The sequence below is a fragment of the Entelurus aequoreus genome, linkage group LG28 (assembly GCF_033978785.1).
Source record: "Entelurus aequoreus isolate RoL-2023_Sb linkage group LG28, RoL_Eaeq_v1.1, whole genome shotgun sequence".
NCBI lineage: Eukaryota > Metazoa > Chordata > Actinopteri > Syngnathiformes > Syngnathidae > Entelurus > Entelurus aequoreus.
In genome coordinates this window covers 26818408-26839149 of record NC_084758.1, presented here as the reverse complement: position 1 = coordinate 26839149, position 20742 = coordinate 26818408, and the positions used below count along the sequence as shown (strand labels likewise).

Genomic DNA, 20742 nt, shown 5'->3' with positions numbered 1-20742 from the left:
AGAAATTAGAGCTCATAAATTATCATGTAGAAAACTGGAACGCAAATGGCGCGCGACTAAACTTGAGGTTTTCCATCAAGCATGGAGTGATAGTTTAATAACTTATAAACGCATGCTTACCTTAGCTAAAGCTAAATACTACTCAAATCTCATCCGCCTCAACAAAAACGATCCTAAATTTCTGTTTAGTACAGTAGCATCGCTAACCCAACAAGGGACTCCTCCCAGTAGCTCCACCCACTCGGCAGATGATTTTATGAATTTCTTTAATAAGAAAATTGAACTCATTAGAAAGGAGATTAAAGACAACGCATCCCAGCTACAACTGGGCTCTATTAACACAAATACGACTGTATATACGACGGACACTGCCCTCCAAAATAGTCTCTCTATTTTTGATGAAATAACATTAGAGGAATTATTACAGCGTGTAAGTGGGATAAAACAAACAACATGTTTACTTGACCCACTTCCTGGGAAACTTATCAAGGAACTGTTTGTATTATTAGGTCCATCAGTGTTAAATATTATAAACTTATCACTTTCCTCCGGCACTGTTCCCCTAGCATTCAAAAAAGCGGTTATTCATCCTCTGCTCAAAAGACCTAACCTCGATCCTGACCTCATGGTAAACTACCGACCGGTCTCCCACCTTCCGTTTATTTCCAAAATTCTCGAAAAAACTGTTGCACAGCAGCTAAATGAACACTTAGTGACTAACAATCTCTGTGAACCTTTTCAATCCGGTTTCAGGGCAAATCACTCTACGGAGACAGCCCTCGCAAAAATGACTAATGATCTATTGCTAACGATGGATTCTGATGCGTCATCTATGTTGCTGCTTCTTGATCTTAGCGCCGCTTTCGATACCGTCGATCATAATATTTTATTAGAGCGTATCAAAACACGTATTGGTATGTCAGACTTAGCCTTGTCTTGGTTTAACTCTTATCTTACTGACAGGATGCAGTGCGTCTCCCATAACAATGTGACCTCGGACTATGTCAAGGTAACGTGCGGAGTTCCCCAGGGTTCGGTTCTTGGCCCTGCACTCTTTAGTATTTACATGCTGCCGCTGGGTGACATCATACGCAAGTACGGTGTTAGCTTTCACTGTTATGCTGATGACACTCAACTCTACATGCCCCTAAAGCTGACCAACACGCCGGACTGTAGTCAGCTGGAGGCGTGTCTTAATGAAATTAAACAATGGATGTCCGCTAACTTTTTGCAACTCAACGCTAAGAAAACGGAAATGCTGATTATCGGTCCTGCTAGACACCAACATCTATTTAATAATACCACCTTAACATTTGACAACCAAACAATTAAACAAGGAGACTCGGTAAAGAATCTGGGTATTATCTTCGACCCAACTCTCTCGTTTGAGTCACACATTAAGAGTGTTACTAAAACGGCCTTCTTTCATCTCCGTAATATCGCTAAAATTCGTTCCATCTTGTCCACTAGCGACGCTGAGATCATTATTCATGCGTTCGTTACGTCTCGTCTCGATTACTGTAACGTACTATTTTCGGGCCTCCCTATGTCTAGCATTAAAAGATTACAGTTGGTACAAAATGCGGCTGCAAGGCTTTTGACAAAAACAAGAAAGTTTGATCATATTACGCCTATACTGGCTCACTTGCACTGGCTTCCTGTGCACTTAAGATGCGACTTTAAGGTTTTACTACTTACGTATAAAATATTACACGGTTTAGCTCCAGCCTATCTCGCCGATTGTATTGTACCATATGTCCCGACAAGAAATCTGCGTTCAAAGAACTCCGGCTTATTAGTGATTCCCAGAGCCAAAAAAAAGTCTGCGGGCTATAGAGCGTTTTCTATTCGGGCTCCAGTACTCTGGAATGCCCTCCCGGTAACAGTTAGAGATGCTACCTCAGTAGAAGCATTTAAGTCCCATCTTAAAACTCATTTGTATAATCTAGCCTTTAAATAGACCCCCCCTTTTTTAGACCAGTTGATCTGCCGTTTCTTTTCTTCTCTCCTCTTCTCCCCTGTCCCTTGCGAGGGGGAGTTGCATAGGTCCAGTGGCCATGGATGAAGTGCTGGCTGTCCAGAGCCGGGACCCCGGGTGGACCACTAGCCTGTGCATCGGTTGGGGACATCTCTGCGCTGCTGACCCGTCTCCGCTCGGGATGGTTTCCTGTTGGCCCCGCTGTGGACTGGACTCCCGCTGATGTGTTGGATCCACTGTGGACTGGACTTTCACAATGTTATGTCAGACCCACTCGACATCCGTTGCTTTCGGTCTCCCCTAGAGGGGGGGGGGTTACCCACATATGCGGTCCTCTCCAAGGTTTCTCATAGTCATTCACCGACGTCCCACTGGGGTGAGTTTTTCCTTGCCCGTATGTGGGCTCTGTACCGAGGATGTCGTTGTGGCTTGTACAGCCCTTTGAGACACTTGTGATTTAGGGCTATATAAATAAACATTGATTGATTGATTGATTGATATATGTCATCCGAAAGAATTTGGGATTGACCAGTGTCTTTTATTCCCTGAGAGGAAGACTGGTCTGACGCAACAATTCTTAGATGTATGCTGTCATAATTAATCCTAATTTTCCATTTATTGTATGGTATCGGTTATTATTCATATTAATATTAATGAACCTCACATGCTTACATTTGCACAAATCAACTTGTCCGAAAAGGAGTTGGAAGAAGCACATCTTATTTATTAATCTTTGTCCACTTACAGAGAATGAATTGGATTGATGGCCATTATGTTTACATTACACTGCCTGTTTTTGCCTCTGTGGCTCTTTAAAATAATGTATTCTTAGATGTATGCGGTCATAATTAATCCTAATTTTCCATTTATTGTATGGTATTATTTAGTATTCACACTACTATTAAGCAACCTCACATGGTTACATTTGCACAAATCAACATGTCCGAAAAGGAGTCGGAAGAAGCACAGCTTATTTATGAATCTTTGTCCACTTACAGAGAATTAATTGGATTGATGGCCATTATATTTACATTATACTGCCTGTTTTGCCTCTGTGGCTTTTTAAAACAATGTATTCTTAGATGTATGCGGTCATAATTAATCGTAATTTTCATTTTTTTGTATAGTATCGTTTACTATTCATACTACTATTAAGGAACCTCACATGGTTACATTTGCACAAATAAACTTGTTCTAAAAGGAGTCGGAAGAAGAACAGCTTATTTATTAATCTTTGTCCACTTACAGAGAATGAATTGGATTGATGGCCATTAGGTTTACATTATACTGCCTGTTTTTGCCTCTGTGGCTCTTTAAAATAATGTATTCAAAGATGTATGTTGTCATAATCAATCATAATAATAATAAGTCAAATAAGTCATGAATAAGTCAAACATTGTCTTTCATAGATTAATGCTTAATTTGTGGACCCCTCAGATGTAAAGACATGATGTGCCTCTAATACTTTGTTCTTTAAGTCCTTGTAAGTGTCGAAGGAAGTGATTTCTAGGCGAGCAGTAACGTCTTGGTTATGATGAATCTTTCAAAAATTATTTTTCTTAAGATTGTTTAAATCCATTCATGATTGCGAATACATTTGCCTCTGAACCTTAAAAAAATGCCCAAATCTGCACTGATGCAGTTAAATAAACAGTAGCTTTAATACTACTATTAAGGAACCTCACATGGTTACATTTGCACAAATCAACATGTTCGAAAAGGAGTCGGAAGAAGCACAGCTTATTTATTAATCTTTGTCCACTTACAAAGAATGAATTGAACTGATGGCTTACAGAGTGATGAAGAAAGCAAAAGGTGTACAAAAGTAAACAACGAGTCTTTTTGTCATTATTAGGTAATAATCATACAAGTTTCTTGGCAATGAAGAAGTCTTTGAGTCGTTTCATCTGCCAGAAACCAACGGAGAGCAAGATAGAGGTCTGCACCACGGCCCACCACAGCACATTACTGTTGGTGTCCTCGCTGATCTGACGAAACATCTCCTCCCTTTCCTAAAGGCACACACGTTCATGTTACTCCAGGTAATGTGTGAACCTTTTTTGTTCAAACATCTCACCCTCTGGTAGTCCTGCTGCTTGGTGATGTACACCATCTGATCAATGAGGTGCTGCAGGCCGTTGTCCAGCATCTCCAGGTTGTCTTTGGTTCTGTCCGTTTTCGGATCCGTCGTGTGCTCTCCGACCTGGACGTCCAAGTGTAACTTCTGTCGCGTGAAAGAAGAAGAAACGTGAGGAGAAGGGAAATGTTGTAGTCGTCTTTGTTTGTGTCTGCTCAGGTCTCACCAGACGTTCTCCAGCAAAGACGGAGAACTTTGTGGAGTTGGTTTGGAAGCAGAGGAAGTGTTGACCAGACATGTGAGCCGTGAAGCTGAATTTGGCGAATTTGCCAAAACGCTTTGTCATCAAAAGCTAGCAAGAGGTACAGTGTATTAGAAACACAAATCATTTTTTTTGCCGAGTAAGAGTTGTAAAAATGACAATAAATTATTAAGTTAGAAGATGTTTTAAGACAATATGGTGGAATCTTTGAAGGGGGGCTTTTTGATAAATAGATAGATAGATGGATTGATAGATAGAACTTTATTGATTTCTTCAGGAGAGTTTGGATAGATAGATACAGTAGATAGATAGATAGATAGATAGATAGATAGATAGATAGATAGATAGATAGATAGATAGATAGATAGATAGATAGATAGATAGATAGATAGATAGATAGATAGATAGTACTTTATTGATTCCTTCAGGAAAGTTCCCTCAGGAAAATAAAAATTCCAGCAGCAGTGAACAGACTTGAGATATAATTTAAAAAGTAAATAGTGGAGGTATAAATGGAAATCAAATAGAAAATAAAACAATAAGAATACAAAACAATAACAATAAAAATATAACAGTAAAAATAATATAACAAGAAAAACTAGGCAATAGTGACCATGTTATGAAAATTTAAAAAATGTAGAAAAACGGTAATACTTAATTATATGAAAAGTGGTGATGTGTAAATTGCACCTTTAAAATGTATTGCACTGTTATTGCTGTTTCTTGCACTGTTAATTGCACAGTTTTTTGTTGCAATTTATTTCAGTATTGTTATTGCTTTGCTTTGGGACCAAGGTACATTATTTGTAGTCTCTATATAACGTCATTGTCTTATTTGCGTAATTAGCAATGACGCAAAACGGAGCCTTTTGTCTTCCATCATAAGAAAGGCCATTAGGTTAGTGAATTATGGATAGGGGTGTTCTGATCAGTGTTCTTTGCCACATTTATAAACTATAACTTTTTTTATGAATTTATGGTGATATTTATTGACCGTGTAGCAATTTAAAGTCGATATTTAAAGGAAAACTGCACTTTTTTTTAGATTTTTGCCTATCGTTAATAATCCTCACATAAAAAACTCATACTTTATGCATTCTAAGTCGCAAATAAATGTTAGCAAAAGTCAGCTAACAATGGAGCCAATTGAAGTCGCTCTATTCCACCTCTAAAGCGCTCTGAAAGTGATCCAAAAGCCTCCATCAACATTTTATATACACACTGTAAGTATATATGTAATTTCGTAACGGGCACATTTATAATATCATGCAATATATACGCATTTTTACCATTTTAAGTATACAGCGACGTATTAATTTTGCAGACGCACCACAACATTCACTCTTCAACAAACACTAAGCATCATGCAGCAGTATTGCTAAGTGTTGAATAAGGTATACAAACTTCGAACATAATAAAACATTAATTTACTGTACAATGTCTGCTCTCACTGGGATGCAGACTGATGGAATGTTTATATTTTTCCGTTTAGATGAAGGATTAATCATAATCCGTACGAAGTGCAGCAAACGAGCATCTTTTTGTGTCTTTCTCGCCATCTCCGAGTCTAAGTTGGATGACAAAGTTTACAAACTTCTTGATTTATGGCAACATCCTTTTACTATCCAGGTGAGAGACATGATTTATAATCTACAATTAACTTTCACCAGCTCAGAGGCGATGCAGCAGCTCCTGTATGGATGGGTCTACACCCTGGACAAGTCGCCTCCTCATAAACCGGCACCCAGAAACGATATTTGAAACCAGCAAAGCTAAGGTATGTACATTATTAAAAAGGTAAATTAATGGTTAACTTTTCTGAGTTTTTTCCATACGGATGTAAACAATGTCCGGAAAGTCAAAGTTGAAACACACTAAAGTGAAAATTATTGTTTTACACTGGATGTTTACACTGTCACATTAGAGACACTGAACTGAAAGTTTTTTTTATATACAGTATTTGCTTGAAACAGTGTTTGTTCCTGCACAATTCTTGCATTTAAAAATACATGTTTGTCATAATAAATATGATTAGAGCATTTTAGCATTATGTTTGTGTTTAACTATAGTAGGTGTGTGTTTATCCTCAACATTTCTGCCACTTCCTTTTACACACTATGTAACATTTTTAAGTCTTTTTTGTTTGGACATATACCACAATAATATTGTACAGTGAGAATTTGATACCGTTACATCCTTAGCAGGTATACACCTCAGCATCATATATTTTGTTACTTGACGAATGCTACCTGTTAGCACGTTAGTATGCTGACTTTTTAGCTAATTTTGTAGGCCTACACCTGAGCCAAATTTTAACTTAAAGACTTTTTTTTTAGTAATATATATATATGTTTTTTAGTAATATATATATATTTTTTAATTTAGCAGGTTTACACATCAGTGTCATATATTTTGTATTTCACTAACTGTAAGCATGCTGTTATTAGCATGTTAGCATTTTTTTGTTGCTTTTTTTGCTGGTTTACACATGAGTCATATTTTTTGTTACTTGACGCTATCTGGCCAGAGTGCTAACTGTTAGCATTTCAGTTTGACTTTGGCTCTTCAGCATTCACAAAAAATGTTGACCATAATTGCATTTTCTAGTTCTTTGGAAAACATCTATATATTGTACTGGTTTTGAAGGTAAAAACGACTAAAATGGCCCCCACAACCTTTGATTTGTCAGTTTGTGGCCCTCAGTGGAAAAAGTTTGGGCACCACGGAACTATAACGAGCCAGTTTCTTGAATGGCTCTTTCAAAGGAATGCACCCTTCAAAGAGCCAGACATCCCATCTCTACTTTATAATAAATTGTACTCATATATGGAGCTGGAACCAACAAGCTATGCATAAAAACATGCTAAATATATATTTAAAAAAACTCTGTGGTGGTCCAAATGTAATAGTGGCAGGCCGCCACAAATAAATAACTGTATACTAATACTGCATTGTAGTGCGACAGTTGCTGGGTATCACATTGCTAATAAGCTATTTAAACAAAACATCTACAACTTAGCTTTGTCTAAAGGTGAAGCAAGTTTGTGTAATATCCATTAAGCAACATTTATGACAATTGAATAAAGAATGCAGTCCTTCTCCTGTCATCAAAGTCAAGAAGATGTACTTATTTTGACACTTGTATGTTCGGTAATTTAAAAATCCATTCAGTTGGCCATTGTCAGGTTATGTTCAGCTTTGAGAGAGCCTAAGTATCTACACAGCAGGCACAAGATACGGATTCAACGTTGATTATACATATATGTTTTTTAAACCTGACTTCTAAACAACATTTCCTTACCATTATTGCTATGTTGTCTATTACCATTGTTGGTATTTTGTATATTACCATTGTTGGTATATTCATTCTTCCTGCATTGTTGATACAAATTATTGTTACAGTGTAATAATTATTGTTACCTGTGGTAATGCCACTATGATACAACATTTGTATAATCCTTAAACAAAGTAACAGTGAAATTCAATGTATTAATCACTTAATGGAGAACTGGGGGTGGGATTAAATACTATATCTTCTTCCCACTCCCTTTCAGGCAAAACTGGACAATCATGCATTACATACTGTACATTACCTTTTGCACTATATTAACTTATATTATTATGTGTTGTCAACTTTGTACTTTTTTATGTCATAGCCTGAAATAAATGGATAAAATGAAAAAAAAAAAACAAAAAAACAATGTTACAAAATACTTAGTTGGGACAATGTTGATGTCTAAGGTTGGATCCACATTGTTTGTTTGGAAATGACCAATTTTTAACGGTCAAATCAACGTCACAACCTGACATTGAATAAACGTTGTCAAAAAGCATGTTGTTTCAATGTAGTATTTGTGTTGTACAATATTGGTTGGGAAACAACCAAAATTCAATGGTCAAATCAACGTCAGAACCCAACATTGATTAAACATTGTCAAAAAGCATGTTGTTCCAACGTTAGGTTTGAGTTGCTCTACGTCAGGACCTATTTCAACAAGTTCCTCAACTTTGTTTTAATGTCTTGTGCCTGCTGGGTAAGGAGTATTTGTACCTCATGGTTCGGGTCTTTGACTGTCACAGTGACGCCAAGGTGAGGAGAGGAGGTGAACGACTTTAAGTCCCACGGCGCCAACAAGAAATATCCTGAAGGTAAGAGATAACGCTCACCTGAGTCGTACGCCATAACTCATAAGAGTTTTGTAAGACACGTTCTGAAGTGTTCTGCAGAGTTTACTGAGGGGTACTTATAGGAATGCTGAGTCCAGTCTGTATTCCTTCTCCAGGACTCACCTGTCACCAGCATGTCTTCAGGAATCTCCTCAATGATGCATCTTTCCTCCTGCTCGCCCAGATCAAAATACATGGCCGCTGCCAACATCAGGTAAGACTGCAGGAGAAAGCCAGCCCGCCGCAGCCTCATTGTTGCTCCTCAAAGACCTATTAAAGCCCAACACGCTAATAGAATGGTTGACCACAGGGTCCAATAAAACACAGCCGAATGCAGATCTTCTGCAAATGCCAAATCCAAAAGCGGTTTTCCAAAGACTACAATACCATGTGTGACAGCTAGCATGTATGCTAGAGGCTGTGAGAAACTGTCAGGTGTTTTGTGAAACGAGATCAAGATAGCCGGCAGCACTGCGTCACATACACGGTTTAATGTTCTACAACCCCTGGCGAAAAGTATGTCACCAGTCTTGGAGGATGTTCATTCATTTGCTTAATTTTGGAGAAAAAAAGAATATAACAGGCATGACACAAAACTATAGTCATTTCAAATGTCAACTTTCCGGCTTCAAGAAAACAGTGTAGTAGTCAGTAACAGTTTAATTTTTAGAACAAGCAGAGTGAAAACATTAATTAACATCAATTCAAGTCATGAAAAACAAACCAACAAAAACACAGCACTAGTACTTTGTTGCACCAACTCTGGCTTTTATAACAGCTTGCATCTATGAGGCATGGACCGAACAAGTGACAAACAGTACTCTTCATCAATCATGTTTCAACTTTCTGTGATTGCTGGTGTCAAATCAGCTTTGCAGTTTGGAGTCTTGTCATGGACCATTTTGTTCAATTTTCACCACACATTTTTAATTGGATTGAGATGTGGACTATTTGCAAGCCATGACATTTACCTTTTATATATAGTTCTTCAAGGAAAGTCTTCAGTTTTTACTCTATGGCAAAAAGCATCTTCAACATTATGTCATCATCCCCAAACATCCTTTCCATTGATGGAATATTAAGTGTCCAAAATGTCAATGTAAAATTGTGCATTTTTTGAAGATCTAGTGACAGCCATCTCCTCAGTGCCATTACCTGACTTGCAGCCCCATATCATCAATTACTGTGGAAATGTGCATGTTTTCTTAAGGCAGACTTTATAAATAATAATAGATCCCAATCCCTTTGGAACGGCACCAAACAACGGCACCAAACATAAATTCCAGCATCATCACCTTGCCCAATGCAGATTCGTGATTTATCACTGAATATGTCATCCATAGTCAATCAATCAATCAATCAATGTTTACTTATATAGCCCTAAATCACAAGTGTCTCAAAGGGCTGCACAAGCCACAACGACATCCTCGGCTCAGAGTCCACCATTTGCTTTTCCTTAGCCCATTGGAACCTTGTTTATTTATGTTTAGCTGTTAATGATGGCTTTCATTTAGCTTTTCTGTATTTAGATCCAATTTATTTTAGGCGCTTTCTTATAGTTCGGTAACAGTCTGGTGACTCCAGTTTCCGCTCATTTTTTCTTCATTTTTTTTGCTGTGCATTTTCTGTTTTCAAGACATATTTCTCTCTTCGAGTATTATTCTTTGCCTTTTACAACTTTCCCATGTTGTTTTTAGTTGGTCCAGATTTTAGACACAGCTGACTGTGAACAATCAACATATTTTGCAACATTGCATGATGATTCTTGAAGAAGTTTGATAATCTTGATTCTTTGTTTCAATTGACATCTTCCGTGTTGGAGCCATGATTCATGTCAATACGCCTGTGAATACACTTTCTTAACTGCAGACTAACAGATTGAATCTGATGCAGGTGTTTGGAAATAAACATTTACAGGATGACTCCATATTATTTTCCTAAAAAATAAGTGATTCCATATTTTTTTGCATTCTGCTTGATCTAAAAAAAAACTCTTACTATCATAATTTATAGTTTTTAATTTGTTTAGTGTTTTTTTAAAGCCAGAACGTTATCATTTAAAAAGACAATAGTTTTGTGTCATGTCTGTTATCTGTTTTTTTTTCTACACAAACAACTAAATGAACAGCCTCCAAGACTTGTGATTCCATATTTATTTTACCAAAAATTCTATATCCAGAGCTTTGTCAAAATTATTTAAAATGCATTTTCATCTCATTGACAAAAGTGTGCCAATTGAACTTCTATCTCGGATCTTCATCCATATGAACGCAGACTTCTTAAATGTCGAGGGAATTACCACAGAACAAAGGGAATACATAGAAGACATTTCTGGTGTTTTTTCTAAAATACCTCTTTTTTAGTGACACACGAATGTTATATGAAATTGGGCATTCACGGTAAAATATAATTATTACGTGCAAATAACAAGACCTTTTTTGTGCTTAGTACCACTGTACTTTTAATTCAACAAGATAAGATAATTTAGAATAGTATTAATTGAAACAGTGAAATGTATTGAAGCTAACAGCTGTAGCTTATTTTGAAAGCTTGTTTTATACAAATTATTGAAAACATATAATTGACACAGCTAAATTATAACTTTTGACACAAAGCAAAACTAATTCCAACTAATCCGATGATACTTCATAGATAAAATAGAATAGAATAGAAAGTACTTTATTGATCCCTGGGGGAAATTCAGCACCACAGTTCGCTCACAATAGACAAGAATAATAATAAATAATATAATATATATAACATATTATATATATAATATATAAATAATATAAATATATTCTACATATATTCTACATTTAAGTGCAGTCAAGGAACATATGCATTATACAGTCTGATGGCTGTCGGTATGAAGGATCTCCCGTGTCGTTCCGTGTTGCATTTTGGGAGTCTGAGCCGTCCACTGAACGTGCTCATTCTCTCCAAAAGGTCAGAGTGTAGTGGGTGGGAGGTGTTGTCCATAATGGCTAGGAGTTTTTGCTAAACTTCTCCTCTCTGACACCACCGCCAGAGAGTCTAGCTCCACTCCCACCACGTTACTGGCCTTCTCTACCAACTTTGTACAGACGTTGAAGGATCCTAGCCTCCTGAGGAAGTAGAGGCGGCTCTGTCCCTTCTTGTAGAGTGCCTCAGCGTGTTTTGACCCATTCAGCTTGTTGTCGATGTGTACTCCGAGGTATTTATAATCCTCAACCATGTCCACATCGACACCCCTGATGGAAACAGGGGACGCTGGAGTACTCCTCCTCCTTCCCAGGTCCACAATCAGCTCCTTGGTCTTCATCACATTAAGCTGGAGGTGGTTCTTTCCACACCATGTGACAAAGTCCTCTACCAGTGCCCTGTATTCCTCATCATGACCATCCTCAATACACCCCACTATCGCAGAGTCATCAGAAAACTTCTGAAGGTGGCAGGACTCTGAGTGATAGTGGAAATCGGTGGTGTAGATGGTGAAGAGGAAGGCGGAGAGGAAGGGGAGAGGACTGTGCCCTGCGGGGCCCCGGTGTTGCTGACCAGCCTGTCAGACACACAGTCCTGCAGTCGCACGTACTGTGGTCTGTCAGTCAGGTAATCAACAACCCAGGACACCAAGGGGGCCTCCACCTGCATCGTCTCCAACTTCACACCCAGTAGCCCAGGCCGTATGGTATAAAAAGCACTGTAGAAGTAAAAAAACATGACCCTCACACTGCTCGCAGGCTTGTCTAGGTGGGTGTGGGCTCGGTTCAGCAGGTAGATGACTTCATAGGAGCAACTGTGCAGAATATAGACTTAGACTTAGACTTACTTTTATTGTGATTCAAATTTGAACTTTACAGTACAAATAAGAACGAAATGTTGTTGCATTAGCTCATTGTAGTGCAGGATAAAAGAGCAGTAAGGTGCAGATATAAATAAATAGATTACTGTACAGATAAATATATTGCACTTTTGCATATGCATCCACGTTTATGGATGTTAGTTATATTGTCTTTATATTCCAGCGAGTTAATACATTTTTGGGGGGAATTGAGGGGATTATTATGATGCGTTCAAGAGTCTTATGGCCTGAGGGAAGAAGCTGTTACAGAACCTGGAGGTTTTGCTACGGAGGCTGCAAAACCTCTTTCTAGAGTTCAGCAGTGAAAACAGTACTTGATGGGGGTGGGAGGAGTCTCTACAGATTTTTGGAGCCGTGGTCAGGCAGCGGCTTTTTGCGATTTCTTGGATAGGTTTATATATATGTATATATATATAGGTTTTCAGTTGAACATTTCAGTACAGTAGATAATACATACACAACCCATTTTGTTAAATTTAATATTTTACAGCAGAACCACCTTCACACGTTTTGAATGGTTTCTTTTGCAGCATTTGTGTGTGTGAATTCTCCCCAAAAAGTGTAATGAAACAAGAAAGGCCACCATGAAATAATCAAAGCTGATAAATAAACACATTAGACAACTTTGGATATGAAAATAACTTTTTAGGGCAAATTTTCCACCACAGAATCACTCTAGCAAGCTTTGTCAGTTGCAAACTTGTTGACCATCATTTAGTTCATTCAGTTGGCCATTAACACACATCTGGAAATGTTGCCACAATGCCAGTTTCTCTTCTTGACAAGCAACTCTCCAATGTAAACAGACTTATTTTATACAGTAGATGATTGACAGACCGTATACTTACTTTTACATGAGGTCATTTATAATGCAAACACCCACATCCGCGCGGAGAGTAGATACTTCTCAAAGTTAGCATCTGCTAAAGTTGTCATTCCTACACACTGAAGTCCCATATTAAGTCAGTGTGTCCTCCTACACCTCAGCAATGTCACACAAACGTGTGAATCAATATACTTTTTGTCATGCTGAGATAGGCTCCAGCAACCCCCACAACCCCGAAAGGGACAAGCGGTAGAACATGGATGGATGGATGGATGTTATACATATAGTGGGGTCATTCTGAAACAATCTTTAATTTTCAAAGCAAGTGGCTTCTTTGTTCTTTGTTGTTCAAACATTTACTGTGATTCATAATATACAGTATTCTGGGATGTATAGCTTATATACTTCACTATGACCTTACCTAATGGAGTTTTGAGAGAAACCGCACAGGAAAGTTTAAAGGCTGGAAATTGGATCCGCGCTCTTTCTGTATTCTGTCATAGTGTAATTCAGTAATTTTCCTGTCCTTCATCATTCAGAACTGACGGCAGCCGAGCAGATGTGTGCTATTGCTATTCAATCTGTCTTCCTGAGTGTGTTTGCCCTTTGCTCTTTGGTGGGAGAGGTGAGGGATATGCACGTTTGTGTCTGTTTTACATATCTTAACTGATATAATTCCGGAAATAAGGCATATTTCTCTGTCAAATTGCACAGGGATTTCAGTGTCTGGTTTGAAGATCGAACTTTGTTAGATATTTGTTGAATTTGTTTGCCATCTAGAATTTGTTTTTTATTCGGTCGGTAATGTAGGAATCGATTTTGTGTTTGTGATGCTAAAAGAAATGTATGCTGACATATCAACACAATTTTATTGAACATACAGATATCACATTTTACATTTGTAGTATTTTGTACAAAAATATTTTCCATATTAATCTAGTACCTTGCTAGAGTAAAATAATACAAATGAATACTTTCATATTTTTACATTACAGGGTAAAATCCTGTCAATAAATACATTATTCAGAAACCTCCAAACTGAAACATTTGAACTTCCTGTTGATTCATAAAGACACTTTTGATAATCTGCAACAGTGACTTAGTGTCTAAGGGTGATGATACCAAACTACACCTCCCCACTGATCTCAGAACTATCGTTAGACTTTGACGAAAATCTGTACACAATGAATCCCAAAAACACAATTTTGACCAGTGACTTAGTGTCTAAGGGTGATGATACCAAACTACACCTCCCCACTGATCTCAGAACTATCGTTAGACTTTGACGAAAATCTGTACACAATGAATCCCAAAAACACAATTTTGACCAATCGATAGCACATCTTAAAGATCATAGTAGGGAGGAAAGAGAAGTCCAATTTATGGCTCAGGCTTTTTGCTGTTGTATCTTCTTCGTCGTCTTTTTCTCCCTTTACGGTCCTTCCTGTCATTTCCTCTTCTGTCCTTCCAGTCCTTTTTCTCCCTCCTAACCTGGCTTAGTCATAAACAGTTGTCCGGGGCACACGTCCTCTCCTCCTCCAGCAGGGGGCATGCTGTGCCGTCGTTAGCTGGGTGCATGAGTACATAGCGAGTGCGGTGCTGCACTCCCGAATCTCCACACTTGCCCTTGCACAAACCCCAGGGAGACCACTGTGACACTTCACAGTCCAGAGGCGTATCTGCATTGCACAACAGCAGTACACGGTTAAGAGCATCAATTGAAATATTTTGTAATATGTTGACAGAGTTTGGTATGCTTTCTTGCCATCAACTGGAAAATTTGCCTTCACAAAGTTTTAAGATTGTTCTTTGGATGTCTAGAGCACTGTCAGGGTGCTAACTAACGCTGCATTCAGAATGCTGTTGTGTTGATTATCGAAATGACAGCGAGTTCCCCTGCCAGCCTAGTTTGTAAGATTGAGTGCTGTTGAAATCCCTGACAGATATGTGGGTCAAAGTCGAAGGAGAAAACCAGAATGATGATGTCGAGGCACACAAGCAGCATTGACGGTTGGATGGTCTGGTGGAAGGACTTGTGAGTCGCATCAAGGCTGATTTCCCTTCATATTCATATTGCAGGTCCATTAATGGCACAGGAAACAATGTTAGTCAGCCAACGGCTAAAATGCCGTCTGTTAAACTTGGCCTAAATTAGTTGACTTTTGCGTATATAGCATTACGCTGTCATAAAAGTCACCTTTCTGACCAAAGAGTAAAGATCTTCACAACCTCAAGGAATCAGTGAAAACTGTTGCAAACCGTTTTTCTCGCTTGTTGTACGCAACTACCTTTAAGAAGTACTGCCAATTGTTTGTTGATGGGTTGTCAGGACAACTAACTTGTAGTGCGTGGGTGAACACTCAATTTAATTGCTATAATTATCATTTTCTATAAAACCTTGTATGTCTTTGTCATGTCATCAAATTTAGACTTTATAAGAGATTAATGATGTGGGTCGCCCTCCCCTCCAACACCAGCAGGAGTGCTGCATAGTTGTCTTAACTTGTATGATGGTCTGTATGTTACTGAGCTTCCTATTTGGCTCGCAGCTGGGCTCATAAGATGGGGAGTCATAAACTCTTAACAGTCTGTGAATCAACTTGGACTGAATGGTGCTTCACTTCATTAATAGCTGTCTTGTTGAAATATAAGCGTTTGAACCCTGTTAGGGGTGATGACCCAAATGCTCCACAAAAGAGGGCTCTCATACACTGAATACCAGATGGGTTGTTGTGTTTTGTAATCTTTCTGACCCTTTTTTGAGTTTTTCAAAACTCGAATGGGCCCGTCAATGCAGGTCAGTAGGTTCTTAACATTGTTTAAGGTTTTGGTCATGCACAAGAGACAACATTTGAAATGTGGTTCTTAAATTGTGTGCCTTCTTGATGATGAATTTAATAACAACATTTTACTGACAGTTTTGCTTTTGTAGAACATATACATGTTTCCAGGTCGGATACGTTGTAGTTGTCTGCGACTATCTGTTTCTCAGTACTCCTTGGACTTACTTATAAGGTTGTCCTCGATATCATTTCCTGTTGGCAGCAAGTTGGACTGGGTGGGTTCCACTGGAAGGCTGATGATCTGATTGGTCTTCTTTACCTTAGTCAGCGTCACTTTGGCAATGGCTGGGAGATGCTTCAGCCGAGGGTAGAAGAAGGAGTTGGCAGGGTGACTGGGGAAGGATGAGGTTATCTTTGGAAGAAAGAAGGCCAATAATTAGCATTGGAATAGTTGTTAAGTAAGTAAGTAATTATTGTTCAGTCGCTAAAAGAGTGACCTTTATAGATTACCCACCTGTGTGATTTTGTCTTGAGGGATGGTTTCAAAGTTGGGAGAAGAAAATGTGAACCCGCTGTCAGTTCCGGCATCATACGGGAAAAGCTCCAGCGACACGTTGTCTTTCCAGTGGTCGCCATCACACAAGTCAATACTGTCTGCTCCCACAAACCAGTCGGGGCTAGGAACAAGCCGCACAATAAATGACAGCTGCAGATGGAGAGCAAATGATTTGAGAGATTAGTGAGACAATACTGTACGTTACGTATCACCACATGATGCATAAATCTTGTTTTTTCTGTCTAACAATGTTGCATGATGAGAACAGTAGACCTTTTATGAATTTGGTTGGCTCATAATACTAACACTGCAGTTTATTTTCAGTTAATTCTCATTTGAACCGCAATAACTTTTAACAGTTTATCTTGCGGTCAAGTCACAGATTGCAAATATAAACAAGTAATTTTTCTATTACTATTAGAGCTTTGAACAATATGCATATATTTTGCTGCCCAGGGCTAACGTCAGACTTGGTCAGACATATGCCCAACTTTACGGCCTTCCTGAAGACTCCTCAGCTGGACGCTTTACTTCTCCAACTCCTGCTGAGTTTTGTATAATATGCAGAGACATAAATTAGCCCTGCGGTACTTTTTACTGATGCAGCAGCTGGAAACATTGCAGCCACTGTTTTAAACCCACATTTACTCACTTTGGTGCGTATACCTTATTGCATAGTTTTGAATTCTAAAGCTGTCCTCGCAACAGTGTTCCTGATGTATGGAAATAGTGTTAAAGTTAAACTGAACTGATCGTGCTCCACTTATTTGCCTCTGCTGAATCAAACAATTGTTCTGATTTGTACTGGATAGTCACTAATGACTGTTTATTGAATGATAAATAACTCAACCAAGAATGATGCAAAATTGGAGGGTGTATCTAGGCCATGGTTTTATTCTTATATTAACCCCTGAAAGGCTGCTATTGCAACCCTGGTCATAAGGATATCAGGTGTTGGAGCGACTTACATAGGAATGTCTGGCAAAGACCTCAACCACAGTGTTGCTCTGGCCTGTCCCTCCTACGACGGCAGCAGCGGAGAAGATCCCATAAACGCTCTGAATTTGTTCACCGGCTTGCTCGACTTCCTTCATGAGAGTCCAAGCCTCGCCTTTCTCTGTGAACTCCCTCACTCCGTTGCTGGCAAAGCCATTACGCTGCCACATGTGGTAGTCGGAACTGTGGGTCACCCCTTAGGGCAAAGAAAGGGACAAGAGGGGATCACCACCTGTATTTATTACAAGTATTAGTAGACATTAGTAACTTTATATCCAGTTTACACTGAATCCTGAAAATAGTTCATGCTTTTGGGGGTATAGAGTTTAGAAATTCAGATGGCTTTCTCATACTTGATGGATATGAGATGAGATCTGAAGGTCATTACATCATTGAGGACATGCTTAACCTTTTTTGCACAATTGTTTTCATTTTCTCATTGTTTAGTTAACATTCGTTGTTTTTTAATAAGATATTGTGACACTCTAAGCTTAATGTCATTAAACAAAACAATTCCTCATTTGTTTGTTTTTCAACCAATCAAAATGTTTGTTTTAATCAACTCCTGCAATTATGTCTCCTTTGTATTTTCTTTCAAGCACAAATAACTTCAAACATGTACGTCATCAAGATTTTAGCGTCACATCCACATGGCCCATAAACTTCTCCCGTATTGTGTGACAAATGAGAAACAGCTTGACGAGTGATTGGCCAGAGTTCAAGATGTGTCTCAGTTTGAAGCCATTTTTCGACTACTGGAAATAGGCCGGCCTGCTTTTAACTGCACTTACCCGCAAGGTTGGACCATTGTGCAGGGGGACGGTAGACGGGATACTGTTTGGGGAACGCCGCCCGAGTCCACTTGCCAGTAAATGTCAAGCTGTACTGGGCAGGTTCCGAGGCAGTGCACATGGGGATGTCAGTCGACACCGGCATTGGATAAACACTTTGGCCGAATGTCAGCATAAAGACCATCAATAAATTGAGTGCCTCACTGGCAAAAGGGATGCTTCTCAAGGTGTCCATGATCATCAGGCGGGGTTAGTGGGAAAGTGATGGAGACTTAGGGAAGGAGAACAGAAACAAAATATATTTTTATTGGAGACTAAAATTAGCACAATCAGACCCACCCATATCAGCATACATTTGAACAATCTGTCCGAGTATTGATGGTTTTGTGCGTTAGGTTCCATGTATATTTATATGTTCCTGCAGCCTGTAACTCTACAGCACAACTTAATGCCTCTCCTAAACATGGTTATGTTTGATACTAATGCATCCCAAACAGACAAATTAAGTTTATGCATAAGAACATGTTAGTTGTTAACATCAATTCCTGCAGGAATAATTAGTTGGCACAAATATATATGCCACTTCCAAGCTTTCAGTCGTGAATCGATATTTATGAATCTCCCCAAAGAGTGCGTCTTGGGTGAAGTACTCACTGGTTTTGCTGAGGGGTTCTCTATGAATGAAGGGTTGCAGCAGAGGAGTAGAGAGCAGGCTTGGAGGAAGAGAGGGAGTGGAGAGCATTGGATGTGGCTGCCGGCAAAAGTGACTGCAAAGAACCAAGTCGTCTTTTGCCTTTTTATGTCTTTCAGGAGCTTCACTCCTCTCCCACTTTCCCTCCCAACTATCCCCTTGGCTCCACTCCCCTCCAAAACGTGCGCGTTTCCATCCTATCTACTTGTCAATCATATCCCTGCCCCCTTCAAGCCCTTTGAAGTTGACTCTTCATTCTCTTCTATTCCCCTAACTGGTTTTGCAGTTGAATGCACAGTGCCTTTCTGGCAAATGCAAGGTTGTTTATTCTAAATATATACTGTTATAATGTAGATAACTCTTCACAATTCCACTTCTGTCATATCCTAGTTTTACCCTGTAAATCAAGCCAAAAGTCCTGATCAGAATGTACAATAGCATAATAATGATGCAGCATATAATGCAATGAAGACGACATTCGGGCGCAAGACTTGCAGAATACAATAAGGCACACCTTTGATAGAAGTTGTCTAAACTGGAATAAACTTCCTGAAGATGTCAGACTCTCCCCAACTCTGACTACTTTTAAAACTAGACTGAAGACTTTTATGTTCACCTTAGCTTTCAGCTAAATCTTTTAATCTTTTAACTTTTAACGTCCGCACTGTTTTTACTTTTATTGTCTGCATTTTAATTTTGATTTTATTTTCTTTCATTTCACTTTGTTGTCTGTGAAGCACTTTGAGTCTGCCTTGTGTATGAAAAGCGCTATACAAATAAAGTTGCCTTGCCTTGCCTTGCCTTGCCTAAACTAAGACAGGTATCCGCCTAACTCTCCAGTTCACTTTGTAGGGTTTGGATTCTGATATAACTGGTGTATAGATAAGCAATGTTGAATCTTATTTTCATTATTATCTATCGAATTGATTTTCCCCAAGTTTTCTATAGACCATTTACCTCCACCCTACCATCACATACCTTACCATATCATACCACACCACTGTCTTAGAAATAAATTAATTTTCATAAAAAAGAGTCTCACAATACGAAGGTCCTGAGTAGTCTTGGGCTCAATCCCGGGCTCGGGATCTTTCTGTGTGGAGTTTGCATGTTCTCTGCGTGGGTTCCCTCCGGGTACTCCGGCTTCCTCCCACCGCCAAAAACATGCACCTGGGGATAGGTTGATTGGCAACACTAAATTGGCCCTAGTGTGTGAATGTGAGTGTGAATGTTGTCTGTATATCTGTGTTGGCCCTGCGATGAGGTGGCGACTTGTCCAGGGTGTACCCCGCCTTCCGCCCGAATGCAGCTGAGATAGGCTCCAGCACCCCCCGCGACCCGAACGGGACAAGCGGTAACAAATGAATGGATGGATGGAGTCTATGACCAAATTGACACCTGTAAGTTTTGACTCTAAAGTCTTCTCCCTTTGCAAAATGTTTTTAATGGTACAATCAGACCTTTTGGGTTGGGCTATTTTAGGTCTTTAGTCCAGTGCTTTTGCTCCACAAACATTGCGTCAAGCATTAAAAGTGTGTCACGTTTAAGCAAATCTGGGCTGCATGTGGACAGAGGATGCCGTGTCTGTTTTACAGTGTGTGATGTTTGACTTCCACCTCTACAGGAAGCCACGGTAACAGCTGCTGTTTTCTCCTGTTTTTTTTGTCTTTGGTAATCTTTCAGCCAGGTGTGTGTGTGTTTATGTGTATGGAGGTCAAGTGTGATGCTTGATTTTAACTAGGAAGGTAAGAGGTGGCATGCAGGCAACATTTTC

At 39.1% G+C, this 20742-nt stretch overlaps 2 protein-coding genes and 1 long non-coding RNA gene across 5 annotated transcripts in view; 1 reads left to right on the top strand and 2 right to left on the bottom strand.

Moving 5' to 3' along the window:
* The first annotated feature begins 3080 nt into the window (after positions 1 to 3080).
* LOC133645053 (uncharacterized) overlaps positions 3081 to 20742 on the top strand; it is an 84023-nt gene continuing 66361 nt past the window's right edge. The window contains exons 1-6 of one of the 2 annotated variants that reach the window (XR_009824885.1): positions 3081 to 3916; positions 3997 to 4020; positions 4275 to 4417; positions 5988 to 6094; positions 8398 to 8466; positions 8601 to 8698. This is a non-coding gene — a long non-coding RNA (uncharacterized LOC133645053). Of the gene's footprint in view, positions 4021 to 4274; positions 4418 to 5987; positions 6095 to 8397; positions 8467 to 8600; positions 8699 to 20742 lie in introns of both variants that reach the window. The other variant, XR_009824884.1, reaches the window with a different exon arrangement.
* Positions 3708 to 8893, bottom strand: si:ch211-255i20.3 (transmembrane emp24 domain-containing protein 11). Its single transcript, XM_062039842.1, has 5 exons — positions 8608 to 8893; positions 8369 to 8460; positions 4282 to 4407; positions 4056 to 4202; positions 3708 to 3990 (listed from the first exon to the last, which is right to left on the bottom strand). Exons 1-5 carry the CDS (start codon positions 8735 to 8737, stop codon positions 3841 to 3843), a joined length of 645 nt encoding a protein of 214 aa, XP_061895826.1. The 5' UTR covers positions 8738 to 8893; the 3' UTR covers positions 3708 to 3840.
* On the bottom strand, positions 14018 to 19041 carry spon2b (spondin 2b, extracellular matrix protein). Of its 2 annotated transcripts, XR_009824883.1 has the most exons (7): positions 18932 to 19041; positions 18278 to 18548; positions 17459 to 17682; positions 16449 to 16640; positions 16160 to 16346; positions 14402 to 14830; positions 14018 to 14283 (listed from the first exon to the last, which is right to left on the bottom strand). XR_009824883.1 is itself a non-coding variant. In XM_062039839.1 (6 exons), exons 2-6 carry the CDS (start codon positions 18516 to 18518, stop codon positions 14652 to 14654), a joined length of 1023 nt encoding a protein of 340 aa, XP_061895823.1. In that variant the 5' UTR covers positions 18519 to 18548; positions 18932 to 19041; the 3' UTR covers positions 14018 to 14651. The 2 variants fall into 2 exon arrangements, 1 of the variants encoding a protein (XP_061895823.1); XM_062039839.1 differs by having other exon boundaries at positions 14018 to 14830.